Source organism: Sinocyclocheilus grahami, unplaced genomic scaffold (assembly GCF_001515645.1).
Source record: "Sinocyclocheilus grahami isolate Dianchi unplaced genomic scaffold, SAMN03320097.WGS_v1.1 scaffold202.1, whole genome shotgun sequence".
NCBI classification, from domain to species: Eukaryota; Metazoa; Chordata; class Actinopteri; order Cypriniformes; family Cyprinidae; genus Sinocyclocheilus; species Sinocyclocheilus grahami.
This window is the reverse complement of record NW_015505381.1, coordinates 842493-864508: the sequence shown is the minus strand read 5'-3', so window position 1 is coordinate 864508 and position 22016 is coordinate 842493. Positions and strand designations below refer to the sequence as shown.

The window sequence follows — 22016 nt, the reverse complement described above, 5'->3', positions numbered from 1 at the left end:
ATCCTCTGCAGTGAATGGGTGCCGTCAGAATGAGAGTCCAAACAGCTGATAAAAACATCACAATAATCCACAAGTAATCCAAACTACTCTAGTACAAAGTATCTCCTGTTGTCCTCTCACATCAAAATCCAACCACATATTTGTATAGAACTATTTTGGCTTGTAAACGGTGCTTGATTAATAAATCTATCAAAAAGACCATCTCCTGTTGTCCTCTCACATCAAAATCCAACCACATATTTGTATAGAACTATTTTGGCTTGTAAACGGTGCTTGATTTGTGCATATTTCTCTCCTGATTCAGACCAGACAACATTTTCACTGTAGAAAGCAATATTATGGATAGACGACTTGTAGCTTAATTTACTTCTGGATTATTGTGATGTTTTTATCAGCTGTTTGGACTCTCATTCTCACGGCACCCATTCACTGCAGTGGATCCATATTCCTTTAAGATCATACATTTTTTTCGACCACTTTGAATTTATGACAAAGAACATCAACTCAGAATCAGCAAGTGACAGGAATTATTGCAACAAATAAACATTGCTGAAAATATTTTTACAGTGTACAGTGACAAATATTACATTATACAGTTTAAGGACACTTGATTAAAAATCTGCAAAAAAAAAAAAAGTTCTGCACTGCTACAGAAGTCAACTGGATCTGTCCAACTGTTATGAACACTCATGCAATATGGACTGAATATTTTCATCTCTAGCCGTAAAAAGCCTCATTAATGCAACATGAGCAGAACGAATGGTTCATAAAATGTGACCCTGGACCACAAAAGCAGTGTTAAGTCGCTGGGGTATATTTGTAACAATAGCCAAAAATACATTGTATGGGTCAAAATAATCGATTTTTCTTTTATGCCAAAAATTGTTAGGATATTAATCATGTTCCATGAAGATATTTTGTAAATTTCTTACAGTAAATTATCAAAACCTAATTTTTTATTAGTAATATGCATTGCCAAGAACTTTATTTGGACAAATTTAAAGGTGATTTTCTCAATATTTAGATTTTTTTGCACCCTCAGATTCCAGATTTTCAAATAGATGTATCTCGGCCAAATATTGTCCTATCCTAACAAACCAGACATCAGTGGAAAGCTTATGATGTAGCAGATGATGTATACATTTCAAAGAAAATTTACCCGTATGACTGGTTTTGTGGTCCAGGGTCACAAATGTGCATAATGTGACAATTTCCAAAACAACAATTTTAGAAACATTGAATGAGACTCATTGTGTTCCTTTTTTATTGGAATGACTGATAAAATAATGTTTATTTTTAAGAAGAGACTCCAAATGCAACTTTAACCCCCCCCCCCTCCCTTTTAAAATTTGAATTCTTTATTAGTTTGGTTTATTATTTATTCATAGCTAAAAGTGTTTGGTAAACTGATGAGTTTACTAAAAGGAAGTACATGAACTTTCCCTGAGAACAGAATTTTTAGCTTTAAAGTTACATTTGTTTAATTTAAATTGTGATGAAGTGTCAGAGATGACATCAGTCAGCCATTTCAGATACAGTATTATAAAGATCTTCCATGTGAAACACAAACGTTCTGTCACAGAGCCTGTGAATCTGCATAAATGATGAATGCTGACTGATTACGCAAGATTTACAATGAAAAAAGTGATTTTGTGTGTGTGTGTGTGTGTGTGTGCGTGTGTAGATGAAATAAGCAAAATGTAATAATTCTATGTGCACCACAAACCAGCGGCGGATCATTTTAAAGACGTTTTTAACTTTTATGACAATGAAGGACATAATAAAAATGATATTTACACTATGACGTGCAGGTGTTATTGAAAACTAGGGAATCGTTCTTGTTAATGCAATAAAGACAATAACTGATGGATGATATAAACATGTCTCAAACAGGACCTTTATTCATTGACATACGGCTGCATAAACAGCATTACTGGCCTTTGAAGAATATAAAAAAAGAGGTAAGTTACCTGAGCCTGTATTTATGAGGCACATTGTCAAATGTTTTAACAAGTAAATGACTAAACTGACGACATATATCATGAACAATGAATTGACTTCACACCAAAATCTTCCTGATCAGAAAAAGGTTCTTGATCAAAATTTTGTAAAGAATCATTATACCTGTTTTTAAGTGCATCTGTATATGAGCTGTAATATTTAACACAACACAACTGTGTTGACAATAGGAGATGCTTTAAACATCAGTCATGTTGTAAACATCATTCCCATATCAGCGCAATAACACAATTCATAGCAATACAAATTAGACTGGATGATTTTTAAAAATGCTAATTTTGAAAATATAGTGCCAAAAAGTTACCTTGTTCAAGAGACTGGCCATTGACAATATATGCATTTAAAAACAAATGGCAAATCATCCATTATCTAGAATGAGCAAACAAAATCTTTGAGGTTTCTGATGTTGAGGTACTGAGTTTCACCATCATCATGTGAATTATAATGATTGTGGTTTTACATCTTTGATCAGGTCATTATTCTTCTTTGGTGTAAATAGATGCAATTTAATCTATCCTTTCCACTGTAAACATTAAAATAAAAGAATAAAAAGAACATTACATAAGATCAACCGTTTAAAAAGTTGCAACATTTGATTGAGGAGTAAATTTCAAGCTTTGGCAATACAATGTCTCCAGAATCCTGAGAAGATTAAATAAACGTATATAACCAAGGCATCATCCATACACTGTGATGATGACAGTTTCTACATTTTATTATCTTTGGATTTTTAAAAAATCATTTTTAATCCCAAGATCTTGAACATTAAATAAATGTCCTAAGCAAAACAAGTTCATGTTTTTTTGTTGTTATTTTAGAGTCCTGTTTTTATAAGAATAAGACATACTACAGTTTCTGGATGCCATATTGACGCACAATAAAATATGTTTTAAGTTCAAATTTGATTTCTAGTTGACTACAGGAATAGATCACCCAAAAGTGAAAATTTGCTGAAAATGTGCTCACCCTCAGGCTTTATTATGGATTATTGACTCTTATTTGAGCCAGGAGCAACGCCTGAAGTTAAAAACATCTTAATGATGGATTTGTTTCTTACAAACACAGATTTTTTTACTTCACAAGATGTTAATTGATGGAGTCGTGTGGATTACTTGCGATGTTTTTATCAGCTGTTTGGATTCTCATTCTGACGGCACCCATTCACTGCAGAGCATCCATTGGTGAGCAAGTGATGTAATTCTATATTTCTCCAAATCTGTTCCGATGAAGAATCTACATCTTGGATGGCCTGAGAGTAAGTGCATTTTCAGCAAATTTCCATTTTCGAGTGAACTATTCCTTTAAGAATCCAAATAATAAACAAAAAGAGAAGATATTATTTCCAGTTCTTAAAATGGCAGTGTAACTTGCCGAAAGGTGTTCATCATAAAGGCTTGTGATGGGATTGACAGATTTTAGGGTCACTTTTGAAAAATGTAGTCTGATTTTTCCTGAAATTTTGGGCGTGATTTGAGCACTGGCACATTTTCACTTTTTACAGTGTACATGGAGGCAGCTGAGATGGAGAATTACCCCCAACGTAGTAACAAAGTCATCACTGAGGTAGTTTTAGTTGCTCTCCTGCGATGGTAACGCAGCAGGCGGAGTCTGAATGGGCGGATCCTCTGTTGACTCCGCCCCTTGAACCGCAGGATGAGGCTGGGTGGAGAGGAACGAGAACACATGAGGAATGTGTGTGCATGTAGAGGTGCATGCATGACCTGAGAATCATGACAGTTGGGACAGGAAACCAAGAAATGTAAGGAGCTCTACTGGGTTTCCCTTCAAAGCACTGAGTCATTTATCTCTGTGAACTGTATGAGTAACGGGGAGTTTTACACGGTTTCTGAACACATTGCCGGTTTCAGATCTGCAACTCTTGACAGTCACTGATTGACATGTTTATCAGGTTTAGTGTTTAACGGAATGAGACGATTCTCATGCAGGACTATTCATTTTGTTCATTATGGGTTGCAGGGCTGCAAACAACTAATCCACATGATCGATAATGAAAATAATCGACTCGACTAATCGGGTTTCATTATTCAATCGAGACGTTGCCACTTTTAATTAGTGGAAAACATTTCTATGAAAACTGTTGTATTCTTATAAAACGAGCCTTGTAATTGTAAGTGCTTAATTTTTATTTAAAAATGTAATGCTTTTATTCAGCAAGGATGCATTAAAGGGATAGTTCACCCAAAAATGAAAATTCTGTCATAATTTACTCACCCTCATGTCGTTCCAAACCTGTATGAGTTGCTTTCTTATGTTGAACACAAAAGAAGATATTTTGAAGATTGCTGGTAATCAAACAGTTGGTGGTAGCCATTGACTTCTATAGTAGGAAAAAAAAATACTATGGAAGTCAATGGCAACCACCAACTGTTTCATTACCAGCAATCTTCAAAATATCTTCTTTTGTGTTCAATATAAGAAAGCAACTCATACAGGTTTGGAACGACATGAGGGTGAGTAAATTATGACAGAATTTTCATTTTTGGGTGAACTATCCCTTTAAGTTTACAAAAGATAAACCAAAAGATTTCTCTTTCAAATAAATGCTGTTTTTTTAACTGTCTATTCATCAAAGAGTCCTGAAATTTTTTCATCTCAATTTTCACAAAAATATGAAGCAATATCACAAAATATCACAACTGGTTTATAATATTAACAAATCAGCATACGAGAATGATTTCTGAAGGATCATGTGAGACTGAAGACTGATGATGCTGAAAATTCAGCTTTGAATCACAGGAATAAATTACATTTGAAAATATATAGAACAATTTAGTTAATAATTAAATCATAACTATATTTCACAAATATTACTGTTTTTACTGGATTTTGATTAAATAATTGCAGCCTTTGTGAGCATTTATTTATTTATTTTTTTTTTTTAAATCTCACTGACCCAAACTTTTGAAATATCAAAGAGACTCTATATTTATTCATTTAAAAATATTTTGACTGTGGAAATAATAAAAGTGTATACTGGAAATGATATGGACTTATTAAATGTTACATGTTTTTGTACCTGCTGTTCTTCTTGACGAACGGTCTTCTGGGGCTATGAATTAAAGAGACAAAGAATGTGAGAGAAAAAAGAATATGCATTTAATATGCATTTAACAATAAACCCAGGAATATCCAATCAAGTAAATATAGTAATGTTTGATTCCATATTTAAAAGGGATATAAAATAGAAAAAAGTATTTTGTTTACTCTTTTGAAAGAGTAATGAACAATTAAGATATACTCTACTAGACCATTTACGAAAGCTAAGCTGCAGAAACTGTTCATTTATTATCATTTTCAGGTCATATATGTTTTAATATATTTAAATGTATTTTTATTCCATGTAAATTCTGTTATATTTGAGTTTATCAGCTGCTCATTTAACTATGCTGCAGAGTTTAAAGGAAAGGGTGTGTGATTCTCACCCATTTTCTTGGTCTACCTCGTGGTCTCCGTTCTCTAGGTGGCTCTACCTGCATCCAAAAACAGATGAAGGAATGAGAGAGTGTTATGTATCTGAACAAGCATCATTCAGCTCAAGTTTAAGTGCTCTCCAGTAAGTTCTCTTACTTTGGCTGTGACCCGCTGGCCTTTATTTTTACTGCCTCTTGGCCTTCCTCTCGGCCTCCTGGGAGCAGAAGCTTCAACAGGCTCCTGAGGGATTCAGTTCACTTGGTTTTATTCAATTTATTTCCTTTTGCGAAAAGAACTCTATCTATCTATCTATCTATCTGTCTGTCTGTCTGTCTGTCTGTCTATCTCCATCATTGCACCTCTCTGACCTGTTGTGGTTTGCGGGGTCGTCCTCTCCCGCGTTTGGGAGCTGGTGCCTCCTCCTCTGGGGCCGCTGTCTCCACCGGACCTGCTCCGGTCTCCTCCACGTCCATCCTGATCCCAAACCTTCTCAAGCATGCATGGACACACACAACCTGAACAAGATGAATGTGGAAAAGAAAGTGCTTTACATCAGTGTAAAAGCCAACAATATGCCTTAAATCACAAAATATAATAGAGAGCTCTTTATTTTGCGATAATGACCAGCTGACTGCACATTATCCGACTTATAACATGGCTTCATACCAAATAGATAAGAAACATTGATTTGTGCTAAAATAATTTTTTCATGTGAGAGGAAAGAGCGAGGAGTGATACGAAAGACATGGAACCAGCACAGCTACTGCATGTAGGTCAATTATAGTTTAATCTCAATTATGCATACATATTTTACTCAATACTTTTTGCATATGAATGCATCTAAAATTGAAAACACACAAATACTTACGAACTTAAAAACAGTTAAGCTGATTAAAAATCACTGTGGTTTGAGGCGTGATGGGTTTAACTCAACACAAACCACACCTCAACTTGCGTTACGTCCTCATCAGTCTTATATTTGACCAAAAATCTCGTTCTCATAATTAACTTCTCATCTTCAACAGTCACTGCTGTTCTGACATTATCTCATTCCTACAATGACACAGACATTAGTCATAATTTTAACAGTAACAACTTGGGGTGTGTGAATATTCCACAGAAATGAAGTCTCTCTCTCTCTATATATGTATATATATATCATGAGGCTATAATCCAAAGAAAACATAAGAGTAATTTCTAGTGTCTAAAAGTGGCACAAGTATTCACAGCAGACTCTTCGGTCCTACTGCTGCATGTTCATATGATATGTAATTTACTGGCCGTGAATGTATATACACATGAATTTCATCAATGACAGCTTATTTAACCCCTGCTGGCAGAGAAGGATCTTCTAGGAGCCTGTTCAATGGCATCTATTCACATAAAACATAACTTTCCATGTTCCTCTCGTGCATATATAACTAACCGCTCTACGCCATAAACTATGTCTCAGTGGCTGCTAATTAATAAGTACAACGAATAAGCTATACATGCTGCAATATTAATTATTGTACCGTTTAATTAGCATTTTCATATGCAATGCGATTTAAAAGTCAATGGAAGGTACTTCATTCCCATTATGGTATATTACAAAAAGCAGGGATTTTCCACATATATTTTGGGGTAATGAGGTACTTTTTGTACCAGTCAGCACCAACAAAATAAGTATCCAAACGCACCATAGTATTGCAACATTTTACAAAAAAGTACCAAACAGTATAGCTTTGTCATGTGGTTTATCAAGGTAACACTTTGGCATTCTTGGAAGCACCACAGAGTACTAGGTAAATACCATGCTACAAGAATTTTAGTACTATGGTGTATATCGAAGTACAATGATACCTAAAAGAAGTGAACACAAGAAAAATAAATAAAATGTAATTAAAATAATAATCATATGAAATTAAAATTTAAATAAGGTAATGGCAAACAAGCTATTCAGTGAGTGTTTTTTAGTGGCTTTATGCTCTTTTTCCATATGGTGGGCAATTACGACAGCCCACATTCTTCACATATTTTCAGACCTACAGAAAAATGTAGCTGGCGGTCGTGAACTACAGAGCGAAACGAGCGCGCTTGTGGTGTCCTGAGGATGTAAACACAGCCCTAGCAACATTTAAACAGGGAGAAACAAAACATTATTAAAGACACTATAAAAACAACCTCAACAGCCACAGAAGAGAAAAACGTCAGTGATTAACACAAAAACAGAGCTAAAATGACTACAAGTAACTACAAGTACAATGGCATTACCATGTTTTTGTGGACAAGATACCATGGTAGTATAGTTTTGGACATACCACATGGTAATTTAGTATTATTTTAAGTTCTATGTAAATACCATGGTATATCAATATGGTATGGTATATTTTGGTATACCATGATGGTATATATGAAAGTACCATAAAATACCTTCTGATACACTTGTCTTGCAAAATGTACTGTAGCGGTACCATGTTACAGTGATAGTATCAGATATACTTTGTATATACCATAGTACTGAAACATTATGTACCATGGTATTTACATGGTAACACAAGGTACTTTCAAGAATAAGAATTAATAGTATGTTGTATCAAGTATTAGTATTCTTTAGTATTTGTCTATTTAAAAGTACCAAAAAGAATACTTGTCCAAATCGTATTTCTCAAACATGTAACATGCAATATATCAAAACTTCTTTTGCTTCACTGACATGAAATCTGCATATCCAGAGAGTGATATCATCAGATGCCTCTCTCACAGTACTAATAACAAGACAACTGTAGCATAAACTAAATTGTTTTGTAATAAAAACAATGTCGTAAGTTGTAAATACCTCGGGCAGACCACTTTACTTGCGTTGTCCTCAGCACTGGAGAGCACGTTCACCTGGAGCAGCGGCTTCGCGTGTGCAGAGTACATCAACATAACATGATTGACATCGTTTCTGGCCCCGCCTCCTTTTACGCAGATCCTCACGTCAATCATTCTTCTCAGCTCTGCAGAGCTGAAGCGCCACGCCCCATTTTGCTCATCCTGTTGACTGGTTGCTGACTTCAGGTTGGGCGAGTTCGCGTTTTCTTACATTTACATTACATTTAGTCATTTAGCAGACGCTTTTATCCAAAGTGACTTACAAATGAGGACAATAAAAGCAGTCAAAACTAACAAAAGAGCAACAATATGTAAGTGCAAATGACAAGTCTCGGTTAGCCTAACGCAGTACACGTAGCAAGGTGTATATTATACACACACACACACATATACACACAAACACACAAAGAAAAACAAGTAGATAGAATAGAAAAAATAGAAAGCTGGTGTATTTTTTTTTTTTATAAAATAAAAAAAGAAGATAAATATAGATAACATAGAATTAAAATAGAATAGAAAGTGTTAGAGTTAGAGGGTCAAATAAAGGTGGAACAGATGTGTTTTTAGGACTCAGCTGCTGGGATTGAGTTGGGCAGGTCATTCCACCAGGAGGGAACAGTTAATGAAAAAGTCTGTGAAAGTGATTTTGTGCCTCTTTGAGATGGCACAATAATGCGTCGTTCACTTGCAGAACGCAAGCTTTTAGAGGGCACATAACTCTGAAGTAATGAATTTAGGTAAATGGGTGCCGAGCCAGTGGTGGTTTTGTAGGCAAACATTAATGCCTTGAATTTAATGTGAGCAGCTACTGGTAGCCAGTGCAAATTGATGAACAGAGGTGTGACATGCGTTCTTTTCGGCTCATTAAAGATTAATCTTGCAGTGGCATTTTGGATTCTTGTCGCGTAGGCGCCTATTCTGATTGGTTTGCAAAGTCTGAGGCATCGCCTACCAAGTACAAGAGTCATGTATGATGCCCATATACACTTTTTTAAAAGGCAGGTATGGAAGGCGGACGGGGCCAAAAGTCTTTAACGGAACACGTGAAATTTGACCGGGTCAACACGCACAATTTGCCCGCGTTAACGTGGCAATTTTGAACGCGTTTCTTCTGTACATATAGACATGCACATTTTGGCCGTGTTAAGGCATCAGTTTTTGCCGCGTTCGTGTAAAGTCGCTCAGTTTGACCGCATTAAGATGACAAAATTGAAAGTGCTTCTCAATGCACACATTTTGGCTGTGTTAAGGTGGCAATTTTGAACGTGTAATATTTTTTTACCCTCATATTTCTTTAGTTTATGGTCATTAATTAGTGTTGTAGCTAGTAAATTAATACATTTTGTTGTTTATTTTCTGTTGATAGTTTTGATAGTTATTACTCTTACTCCATACGATTAATGGTCATTTGAACAGAATTTAAGCAAGATTTTTCTTTTTTTTTTTCATGGGTAAAATTTTTTATTATGCTTTACTATTTGTTTAGAATGTGTGAGCGTCCTTGAAACTCCCATTTCATCCTCCATCTTCTGTACTAACACCATGTACCCGACAACCCTTAAAGCTTATTTGCAATAGGAGAGATGCGGCAGGCGAGCAAGCTTACACACAAGATTTCTGCAGCTTTGTTGTGTAGGCTGTTTCCAGATAACATGAATAAACAAAAATATATATTCAAGGCTTCGTCACAAAAATGAACCGAAACTCAGCGAATAGTTTCCCGTTTGTGCGTGTTGACGCGGTCAAATTTCACACGTTCTGTTTAAAGACTTTTGGCCCCATCCGCCTTCCATATGCAGGTGCTAAACAACCGACGTGTTAGCAATGAAGCAATCACATAAATGACGGGCAGTTTACTAGGATATTATTAGGTTATATCTGCTGCCTCAGTGACAAATATTAGTAAAAACGTCAAGGAATGAGTAATCAGGTTTTTTTTTCTTATCCTAAATAAGCATTTCATGAAAACAAAATTAGTCACTAGCAGAATAATAAGAAAGCTATAGCAAAAGTACCCAAAAGTACCATGGTATTACTATGAAGTAAAGTGATATGTGGCCAAGTATGGTGACCCATACTGGGAATTAGTGCTCTGCATTTAACCCATCCAAAGAGAGAGCGCTGTACATTCAACTCCCCTGCCGGTACGAGACTCAAACCCACAATCTTGGGTTATGAGTTTGACTCTCTAACCATTAGGCCACGACTTGTTGTTTTGGTATATCGTGGTGGTAGTTTTGTTGTTTTGATATATCGTGGTACTTAAAATCAAGTAGCCATACTTATATGGTATGTCCAAGAATACCATGGTTCATGTCCAAAAAACCATCATAGTACCATGATATTATTCCCACGAAATATATATACATGCAAACTATGGTTCTATCATGTTTTACATGATGTAATATGGGACATATTAAAAGAATGTTGAAGAGTAAAAACAGAATTTTGAATACTTTATTAATAATAAAATATACAAAATTCTATATAGCTCAGACTGATTTCAGGTTTAGTGTAAATATATGTGCACCTGTATATCTATATATTTCACAAATGAAAGCATACATATTATGTAAATTAAACCCCAATACAGAATGTTACAAAAAAGCATACATAATTTTATAAAACAGTATTTTTTTTACGTATATATCATTCCAAGTACTTAATATATTTATAGCTTATAGAAGATTGAGGAGTTTGAAACGTATGCTAAAAGACGTGCTGTCACATGTTACAATGTACGTTTTTCTGTCGTCAGGTCATCTCCATGACCTTCTTGATCCAATCCACATAAAAAGACACACGGATGAAGATGTTTGGTTGGCCGGCGTGTCCGCAGCGGCGCATTGGTATGATGACTCCCTCTAGAACCCAACAGTCACTGTTCTGACAGGCCAGAGGGCCCCCATAGTCTCTCTGGAAGAGCGAGAAAGAAAAAAAAAGAACGTTACATCGCACCTGCACCCAGCACGTCTTACTCATTTCACAATCCCCACTTACATCTATTGCAAAAACAGAACTTAAAACTAGCGTAGCCGCACAAACGCATAGAAAGGAAATGTTTGAAGCTCTAAAAGCTTTTGCAAGCGTTCTGCAAGCTAAGCAATGTCTAGATCAGTGGCTATCTAGTTTTACTTCAGGAACCAGATTTTGCACACCAACCAAAATTGTTTATCATAAAAAACTCAAAAAAACTCAAATTAAAGGATTAAATCAAATTTTCTACCAAAAGATGGATGAACCCAACCAAAATAGTTTTTCATACAAAAATGCTTAAAATTAAAAGATGAGCATACTCCAACGATCTTTTTACAATTAAATTTTTTTTTTTTTTTACAGTGTATAAAAGAGTATACACTATGGTTGAACACAAAGCGTTTGACATCCACAACCTTCTTTTTAAAAGCTTATTTATGTACTAACTTTGATTTATTATAAAGTTACTTGCATTTTATTATTTGAACTTAGTATTGCTTTTTGTGTCAGAACATAATAAACTCTTATTTTTCTTTCAAATTATCCATAGCAATACTTTTATTAGTGATTCATAACATATATGGTGTTAAAACGGACGGAGAACAAACAAACAGTTTACACATCTACCTCACAGGCGCCAACTCCGGCCACGAATGGCATAGTGCAAATCTCATTCTCACGGACACGGCCCTTGAAATATGGGTTACAGTCTTTATTGCTCAGTACAGGCATCTGAGCCACATTCAGTACAGTCTCATCCCCCTTTCCTGAGAGAGAGAAGCAGAGAGGATCAGTGAGGGGAAGCGAAAGAGGATGAAACGATGGATGGAGAACAGAAAATATGTGCAAAGAGGGAATGCTGAATGTTACTGCAGAGTTTTTTTAGCATTCAACTTTTACATCTAACCAGATGCTGCTTTACAAAAAAAATCATATCCAGTTATATATGATGGATGGTAATAATGTGTTATATTCAATGTAGAAATTTCCAGCTTCATACTAAGAGAAGTGCGACAAGATGTGTTTCCAACTTGGAAACCCAAATAACAAGTCTCTTATGCTCACAGAGGCTGATTAAAAATACAGTAAAAACAGTTTTTTGTGTTTGAATATATTGTAAACAGTAATTTATCCATGTGATCAAAGTTGAATTTTCAGCATCATCACTCCAGTCTTCAGTGTCACATGATCCTTCAGAAATCATAATAATATGCTGATTTGCTGCTCAAGACACAAAATGTCTTTACTGTCACTTTTGATTAATTTAATGCATCCTTGAGGAATAAAAGCATTAATTTCTTTAAAAAAATAAACCAATTCGGAACCCAAACTTTTGAACAATAGTGTATAATAGGAGGTATTATAGATAAAACAGATTAGCGTATCACCTTTTGTTTCTCCCCAACCAGCGATTTCACAGATGGTTCCCTCTGGAACGATGTAGCGCTCAGGAGGCAGACATATTTGAGACACGCGCTCATTAAACTGAGTAGGACTGCAGGAGAAGAGCCAGATATGTGTTTATTAGAGGGCCAATTTGGAGTCAAGACACTTTTAAAGAATGGCATCCAAAGAATGCTGCACACTCTAAAAAATAAAGGTTGTTTATTTGGCACTGATGGTTCCAAGAAGAAACTTTAACTCCCATGAAACCTTTCCGAGGTTCTTTATAGTGCAAAAAAGTTAAAAAATTTTTTTTTTTAAATGTTCTTCATACTATGAAAAAGGTTCTTTGTGGAACCAAAACTGGTTCTTCTATGGCATCGAAAACCTCTTCCTTTATTTTTAAGAGTGTAGAACCAAAGCATGTTGTAAATTGCTGTGTTTGTGTGTGATATGAAGTACGTTTCTAGCTGAAGCATGACCAGGTGGGATTCAGAAGGACCACAGACGATCTTAGTGAGAGGAATGGTTTGTCTGTCCGGTTCATCTTCCTTTGGATCACGGAACAAGGTGCCCATCGTAGCACTGTATCCCGTGAGGTCCACATAACTGCATACATTCACCAACAAGCATGTGCATATTTAATAAAACACCCTTAACTGTCCAACTCTGAACATTAATCACTGAAGAAGGTTGAGGTACCAGGATGAGAAGCATTGTTTAGTGCTGATCACCCATTTGGAATTGACCAGAGAACCTCCACAGAAGTGATTTCCTTTCCTGAGAAGACATGCAGTGGCCGCAAATATATTTGTCAACAAGAAACACTGTTTTAAAGTGACATAATTTGGACGGATTATAGTACGACTAACCGGTCTCGAAGGCTGACGGTCCAGGGAGAGTTTCCAGGTGTGCCGCCCACTATTCTTAACCTGCTCTTCACAGTCCGGTCGTCCCGCTTCCCACACTCGTTAAACACAACCTCCGCTTTTTACACACAGTGGAGGGCAAGTCAGAAGCACAGTCGTGCACATCAGAGTCTGCATTGTTCACTGTATGTTGTTTTTGACTTACTTGTTGGCCCGATGATTGGCACTTTCTCTCCAGCTATTTTAACACATAGAAGTACAAAAATATAGTTTAATTAATCAGTAATGATATTTGTTTTAAATATATTACCATTAATTGTTTATAATACGTGTATTATAAATGATTTAATTAGTATTATTAAATAAGACTATTCTATAAGTCTATAGACATGATGCTTCACCACACTGCTTGATGGCACAGTAGTCGAACTCAGTCTTGGGGTCAGTGGTGTAGCACCAGGGCCCGTGATGGTCTCCGTCAGGGTTTCTGCAGTAGTTGTCAGTCAGGTTGGCTTCTGGGTGTGTTTTGGGGTTTATCCTGCAAATAGATGTGCATAAATTCCCTTGCAGGTATACTTTAGATCCACTTTAAATGAGACCAACAAGAATGGGATTTTATTCTTACTTGGTTTTGTGAGGTGTATTGACGCTCCATTTCTGGCAGAGAATACCTTTACGTGTCTTGCGGACAACACCCCGATAGTTTTTGCCGATTTCATTATAGCAATCTAGTTTAAGGAGAAGAAAACCTGGTTATTTAAACCGCCATTTACAATTTCAGGGTCAGTAAGATTTTTAATGCTTTTGAAAGATGTCTCTTTTGCTCACCAAGGCTGCATTTATTTGATCAAAAATACAGTAAAAATGGCAATATTGTGAAATGTTTTCTATGTGAATATATTGTAAAATGTAATTTATTCCTGGGATGCAAAGCTGAATATTCAGCATCATTACTCCAGTCTTCAGTGTCACACGATCCTTTGATTTGCTGCTCAAGAAACATTTCTGATTTTGCTGATTCATATTTTTGTGGAAATGGTAATACATTTTCTTCAGTATTCCTTGATACATTTCAAAGAAGAAGAAGAAAGAAGAAAGTTCAAAAGGACAGCATTTATTTGAAATGCTCTGTGACCCCAAATTTTGAATGGTAGTGTATATACAATATGCATATTAAGTACACATGAAGTGTGCATTGATTTTTCTTCCCACAAAGACAACACACAGTCAAAATGTCTTTAAAAATGAAACTGTAGTTGATGTTTTTAATCACTAGCGGGCGCAACTGTACCTTCAGCCTCAATGTCATCAGCACAGCGTTTGATCTGCAGGCAGAGAGCTGTCCTCATCTCAGAGAGAGACGTGAAACACCAGGGCGCCTCTGAACCGTCCGGGTTACGGCAGTAGTTCTCCTCCAGACCCCTAAAGGTGGAAAGACAGAGAGTCACAATCAACCAATTTATACAGCTCTGATGAAGTTTGTTTCTTTATCAGAACAGATCTGGAGAAATGTAGCATTACATCACTCTGCAGTGAATGGGAGCCGTCAGAATGAGAGTCCAAACAGCTGATAAAAACATCACAATAATCCATACCACGCCAGTACATCAATTAACATCTTGTGAATAACTGGAGTTTGTAAGAAACAAATCCATCATTAAGATGTTTAAACTGTTGCTTCTAGCCAAAATACGAGTCCATAATCCGTAATAACACTTCCTATATGATGGACTGGAGTGGTGTGGATTATCCTGATGTTTTTATCAGCTGTTTGGACTCTCATTCTGACGGCACCCATTCACTGCAGAGGACCCTTTTTTGAGCAAGTGATGGAATGCTACATTTCTCCAAATCTGTTCTGATGAAGAAACAAACTCATCTACATCTTGGATGGCCTGAGTAAGTACAAATTTCCGGCTAATTTTAATTTCTGTGCAAACTATTCCTTTAACTCACTTGCACTCGTAGGTTTTGGGGGAAAAAGGGTGTTCGTGGGGTTTCTGGGCGTCCCAGCGCTGACAGGGGATTCCAGAGGTTGTTTCGTTGACTTTGCCCCTGTAATCTTCTCCACGACCCCGGAAACGATTAGTGGTGTAGCCGGAGCGAAAACGGCGCTTGGGAGACTCAGCTATAGGACGGAAAAGAAAGAAGGCGAGTTAAAGAGGAAGAAATTCATGTAGGAGAAACATTTAAGACACTAAAGACAACTCATTGACTGATCATTTTCATCACATGAAGAGATGTAACTAGTTGTAAATATGGCTGTATATTGGACAGAATTTGCTGTAATTTGTTGTCCAATCATGTGTCAATGACAGAAAATAATAGATTCCAGCAACTGGAAACTCAACTGTGTGAATGTCATACCAGCTCCTGACGGATCAATCATTGCATATTCATAAAGAATAATATTGTCATCTGTCTTGTGAACCCAATGCAATAAACTGTTATTAACATTGTGCTCTCAAACAGAACACCATATGCGAGTTTCTGACTTTCAATTATATAGTTGTCTTTTTGAACAGCACTGACGCGATTGGAAATGACAGCAATGTCCCCAGGAAGATGAAGATCTGTGTCCTTTAAACAGAATGAATGAATAATAATCCAAACGATTTGCATGGAGATTGAAATTCATGCACTGCTAACAGAATGCAAATGACTGTTAAAGGTTATTAGTGTTGTGCGAGCATTTTAAAGTTGACATTGAATCATAAATGGACTTAGAAGTTCTTTTTTGAAGTTTTTCTTCAGTTTACTCTCTGCTGTGTGTCTCTATAATCTTTGACTTTAAAATAATGTTTCAGAAATGCCTCTGGAATAGATGTACTGCAAAAATAACATTTCTTAACTTGATTTAGTTTAACTTGATGTGCTAAACAAAAACTATGAAACTAAAACTGAAATAAAAAGTAATAGCGATTCTACAAACATAAAAAACTGCTCGAAATGACAAACACACACAACAAAAACTTTAACTAAAATTAAACCAGATTAAATATATAACAATAACAACTGATTCAAAAATATTAATATTATATTACTATAGTAATTATACTAAAATAACAGTGGTTATAAAATGCATGTTTTGTTCAATGCATAATGCATGAAGACCATTAAAAAAAAAAAAACCTATATGCAAGCAACATACAGTGGGGCAAAAAAGTATTTAGTCAGCCACCAATTGTGCAAATTCTCCCACTTAAAAAGATGAGAGAGGCCTGTAATTTTCATCATAGGTATACCTCAACTATGAGAGACAAAATGAGAAAAAAAAATCCAGAAAATCACATTGTAGGATTTTTAAAGAATTAATTGGTAAATTCCTCGGTAAAATAAGTATTTGGTCACCTACAAACAAGCAAGATTTCTGGCTCTCACAGACCTGTAACTTCTTCTGTATTGATAGCATTTTACTATAGTATGGTTGTTTTACCAGTGCCTATTTAGTTTTAGAGGCTCATAAAAGCATACAATTAATTCATTAGTTATTTTTTTTACACCTTGTCAGCAGCAAGGCTATCTTCATGGCCAGAACAAAGTGATTAACAAAAGTCATACAATTACAAAAAACCTAAAACATCTAAAATACCCTGAAATGAAATATCATATCCTTGTTGCAAAGGAGCAGAAATACTCACGGCACTTGCGTATATCACAGCTCTCTCTCTCCATCGTCGGGTCAGTGGTGTAGCACCAGGGCACCGGAGACGCATCCGGGTTACGGCAATAATTATCATCCAAACTTTTATCAGGATACCTGGTTATTTTACATAATTATATCAGCATCTGCTAAAAATCACTGCAACACCACATGATTAAAATGCATTGCCATACTGCAGCATTCGAGCGCAGATACAGAAACGCTGATATATTGATATCCACTGCGCTTATATTCTGATTTCAGTGCTTTGGTACATGGTTATGTCATATTTACTTCTCTGGCTGGTAGATGTGTTGATGCGGATACTGCTGGTCCCATCTCTGACACTCTTTCCCGCTCACTGTGTGATCCACCTGACCTCTGTAGTCTTCTCCATTACAAGTGATGCACACCTCTAAAGGAGAAACATACAAACATCTGCTCAGAACAAACCGCTTATGACCACTGCAGTGCAAACATGTGTAACTGGCCGTCCTACCGTCTTTGCACTGGGGAATGTCGCAGCTCTCGTATCTGCGTTCAGGGTCAGTGGTGTAACACCAGGGTCCGATGCGGTCGCCGTCCGGATTACGACAATAGTTGAGCTCCAGGCCATTAGTAGCAGACGGAGTCCATCTATTCCAAACAGTGGTGACATCTTTCTAATATCGCAGTTGTACATTCAGCCATTAAAAGGATCTTAAAGTAAAATAAATACACTACTGTTTATTCAACAAGGATGCATTAAATTGATCAAAAGTGACATTTTCAAATAAATGCTGTTTATCTGAACTTTCTATTCTTCAAAGGATCCTGAAAAAATGCATTAGATTCCACACAAATATGAAGCAGCACAACTTGTTTTCAACATTGATAACAATAAGAAATGTTTCTTGAGAAGCAAATTAGCATATTTGAATGATTTCTGAAGGATCACGTGACACTGAAGACTGGAGTAATGATGCTGAAAATTCAGCTGCGGATCACAGGAATAAATTACATTTTGAAATATATCACAATATAATAATATTTCACAATATTACTGACATTTCTGATCAAATCAGTACAGCCTGGGTGAGCATAAGAGACTTCCTTCAAAAACATCTTACCAATTCCAAACATTTAAATGGGATGTTGAATGCAATCACATCATGTTTAACAAAAACTGCTAATATATTTGCTTTTGTCAATATGAAACTGACCCTGTTCACGTTCTTAATACACAGGACTCCATACAAAGGAAATTATTTAGTAAGTATTGCTATGTTAAAGTTAAATAATAATTCAAAAACATACTTCACATACAGATATTTTACATAAAGTTTGTGCAACATACTATATGCCATGTCTGATCTCATACCTGTGATCATGAGGGAATTTGGACCACCACTGTTGACACGTTCGTCCACTCTTAGTCGTCGACACTTTCCCTCGATAGTCTTCTCCTTTACCCACAATGCACTTCCTTACATAGACTGAGTACAGGAGAACAATATGAACATGTGGCACTTATATCAAGTGGTGCTTAGGCGATATGGGTTTTTAATGGCTGATGAATCTTTCAAACGGTCTAATACTTTCAAAATCTACTGAAAAACATTTTGAGAATCAATTTGTCACCTTTCATCTCATAAAGGTCACAGTTCACGTTTCTCTTGACGTCTGCATTGTCTCCGTCGCCCACCCAGGGCAGATGTTTACACACCAAAGATGGACGAAACTCATAATTAAAAGCTCTGGAAAGTTCAAAAATACATCAGAAATACATTTTCTATTCCCTTATGAAAAAGAAACATGCTTAAGTGTATTCAATGTGGACTTGTAATGTGCTGTAAATCTTAAAATATATATTTTAAAGTGTGTTTTTAAATGATTTGCACTTGCTGATAATATTAATGAAATAAAAGGCCATTTAAGTGTGCTTAAAAGCAGACAATCTCATGACTGTTTCTTAAAGCACTTTTTAAAAAGTGACCTTTGTAATAATGCCAAATTAAAAGTCTTGCTTTAAAATTCATTTTAAATCATTATGTTTTAATAAACTTTGTCATGCTTTAAGGAAGTACACTTATTTTAATGAGTTGATTTGATTGTAATTTTAACTGTAGTGTGTTATTTGATATTAGATTTAAAGTTAACATTTTAAATGTACAAAATTGCAAAAGACAATAGCAGTAATGACAAAATTACATATAAAGTCAAAAAAGCTAAGTTGAACTAATTGCATTTAAAATAAATGTTTATTTATTTTTATTTTAAGGTCCAATTCTTACTATTAACTAACTATCATTGACAATTTTTTATTAATAAATTAATTTGCAGCTTATTAATAGTTATTAAGGCAGTTAAGTTTAGGTATGGGTTATGATTAAGGGATATAAAATATGCTCATGCAGAACAAGGCATTAATATGTGCTTAAGATGTACTAATAAACAACCAATCTCTCTCTCTCGGCTTGCATAATAATAATAAACATTGCATAATAAACAGCCAATATGCTAGTAATATGCATGTTGGTTAATAGTGAGAATTGGTCCTTAAAATAAACTCTTACCACATATAACAATAAGCAATATATTTTAATTCTAATGTCTGAAAACATTAGATTTTGTTTGCACTTTACTATATTATTTAAAAGTATATAGTTCTTATATAGTATATATGCTAAAGTACACTTCTTACTCACATTTACAGACAAAATAAGGAAATAAGTACTAAACAAATGAAACTGTTTGTAAAAAAAAAAGGCAACTTATGCCTTTTTAATCATTCAACCACAAAGAGAATTACATTTTGGGTGTAAAGCTGATACATGCAGCGCATGCTGGGACAGGGAAGTGGGGATATGAGACCTGCATTCTGGACTCTCTGTGCAGCGTTTAGCACAATCCTCCAAAGTGATTCCTGGAAATTCAGTCAGACGGTTGACGTTCCAGGATTTCAGGACCAGCTCTCTCCCCTCGGATCGCTGGAAATCATTCAGTGCGCTGCGAAATGCTGTGAAAACACACATCAGAAAGATGCACTAGTCATTTGACCACTTTGGATTTATTTAGTAATAAAGAAAATCAAGTTGAAACACCCAAAACCAAAAAGAAATGACAGGAGTTTTTTGTGACAGAAGTTATTAGATGAAAACAATGACATGAAAAATGTTTACAGTGCATGTTCAAAACATGCCACAGTACCATGTTTACAAAAAAAATAAAGTAACCTTTTTTGGCATGTTGTTAGTGAATAGCAAACTTTTTGTGCAGGTTTAAATGTTGTAACGTTCCTTGTGTGTGTGTGTGTGTGTGTGTGTGCGTGTCCTTAGAGGGGCTTAAACACACATGACCTTTGGATCTGTAAACTACATCTGTTCCACAATATTCCCAGTGGCATGGCATGATCATGAAGTGATGCCCAAATAACTACACAGTACACAGAAACTGGCACAGAAAGCAGTCCACAGCTGTACACACATGCTTATGTTTAAATTCATTAAACATCTATATGAATATGTGCCTGTACGCATTGATGAAAAAGGGCCATTAATAACATAAAATGTGACAAGAATACGGTGCGAGTCCAATAGCAACTGATATTTACCATGGTAATTCCATGTTTTCCACATGGAATGTTTGTAAGAGTTACTCAAATATCAAGAAAACCGCTGCAATAAATCTCTCTAGCTCATTTTTATTGTGAACTTTCTTTATATAGCTTGGTCTGTTCTTTAAAAACATACACTCTAAAAATGCTGGGTCAAAACAACCCGATTGCTGGGTTTGTCCCTATTTTACCCAGCACTTGGTTGTATTTAACCCAGCATTTTTTAGAGTGCACCATATGGCAACCATAGTTTCAGCCAAAATATCACTGTAGTTGTAAAATAATATTTATATTATTATAAGATCTTAAAGATTAGGAAACTGTAGCGAATCAGCTCATGGGGAAATATGAATAATTAACCCATATTCGGTCTGTAATTTTGTTTTATGGCAGTGTTGGATAATACTAACCATACACTCTAAAAAATGCTGGGTTAAATACAACCCAGTGCTGGGTAAAATAGGGACAAACCCAGCAATTGGGTTGTTTTGACCCAGCGGTTGGGTTACTACCCAGAAGGTTGGGTTAAACATTTAACCAAACCGCTGGGTCAAAACAACCCATTTGCTGGGTTTGTCCCTATTTTACCCAGCACTGGGTTGTATTTAACCCAGCATTTTTTAGAGTGTAGTTTTATTATAGTATTGTGGTGTTTGAGCAGAATGGAGTAACATAGGTTTGCTGGCTGTTTGGGAGCCTAATCAATTAGGCTGTCTAAAAACAATTCACCTTAAAACACAACAATATTAACACAACAATATTAAATGTATCAAAATACTTCATGTGAAATAAGAACTCATTAATTATGAGAGTATTGATCTTACCATGAACTGTGTCAGGCCAGAGCAGCAGAGCTGTGAGAAAGAAGAGTGGAGTCATGGTATAAGAGCTGCTTTACTCCAACAGCAGAGCTCATCTGAGGACTTTGATTCTTTTTGACTGGAAGAATTGATGAAGGGTGTGTGTGTGTGTGTTTACTCCTCAGATGACCTGATAGAACAGGACATTTCCCAATAAATTTGGCTAAAGCAAACAACTCTTAACCTCAAACATATGCCAAAAACAAACTAATAAGAATATAACAATAATAATAACAAAGCCTATTATTATTAATAACTTACAATTTGAGGTAATAATAAATTACTTGTTCATTATTTGTTAATTAAATACTCCTATTACTATTACTAATAAATAACTAGCCTACTTTTTATTACATAAATTCCAAGCGGAAGTGAGCATCCCT

General features: G+C 35.7%; 2 protein-coding genes across 3 annotated transcripts; both read right to left on the bottom strand.

Annotated features, from left to right (window-relative positions):
* Positions 1-1144: 1144 nt before the first annotated feature.
* Positions 1145-8472, bottom strand: LOC107595456 (high mobility group protein HMGI-C). Of its 2 annotated transcripts, XM_016285862.1 has the most exons (7): positions 8270-8472; positions 5820-5966; positions 5608-5691; positions 5463-5510; positions 5057-5089; positions 3553-3678; positions 1145-2542 (listed from the first exon to the last, which is right to left on the bottom strand). In XM_016285862.1, the coding sequence occupies exons 2-6, from the start codon at positions 5922-5924 to the stop codon at positions 3589-3591; spliced, it is 360 nt and encodes a 119-aa protein (XP_016141348.1). In that variant the 5' UTR covers positions 5925-5966; positions 8270-8472; the 3' UTR covers positions 1145-2542; positions 3553-3588. The 2 variants fall into 2 exon arrangements, with proteins under 2 accessions (XP_016141348.1, XP_016141347.1); XM_016285861.1 differs by lacking the exon at positions 1145-2542 and having other exon boundaries at positions 3295-3678.
* A 2310-nt stretch (positions 8473-10782) lies between these two features.
* Positions 10783-21707, bottom strand: LOC107595414 (hepatocyte growth factor-like protein). The gene is made up of 18 exons (XM_016285809.1): positions 21598-21707; positions 20032-20176; positions 18799-18914; positions 18539-18653; positions 17678-17814; positions 17473-17593; positions 17177-17295; positions 15492-15663; positions 14827-14957; positions 14161-14263; positions 13937-14073; positions 13741-13773; positions 13539-13653; positions 13369-13446; positions 13129-13275; positions 12672-12778; positions 11911-12050; positions 10783-11223 (listed from the first exon to the last, which is right to left on the bottom strand). The coding sequence occupies exons 1-18, from the start codon at positions 21650-21652 to the stop codon at positions 11062-11064; spliced, it is 2133 nt and encodes a 710-aa protein (XP_016141295.1). The 5' UTR covers positions 21653-21707; the 3' UTR covers positions 10783-11061.
* Positions 21708-22016: the final 309 nt, after the last annotated feature.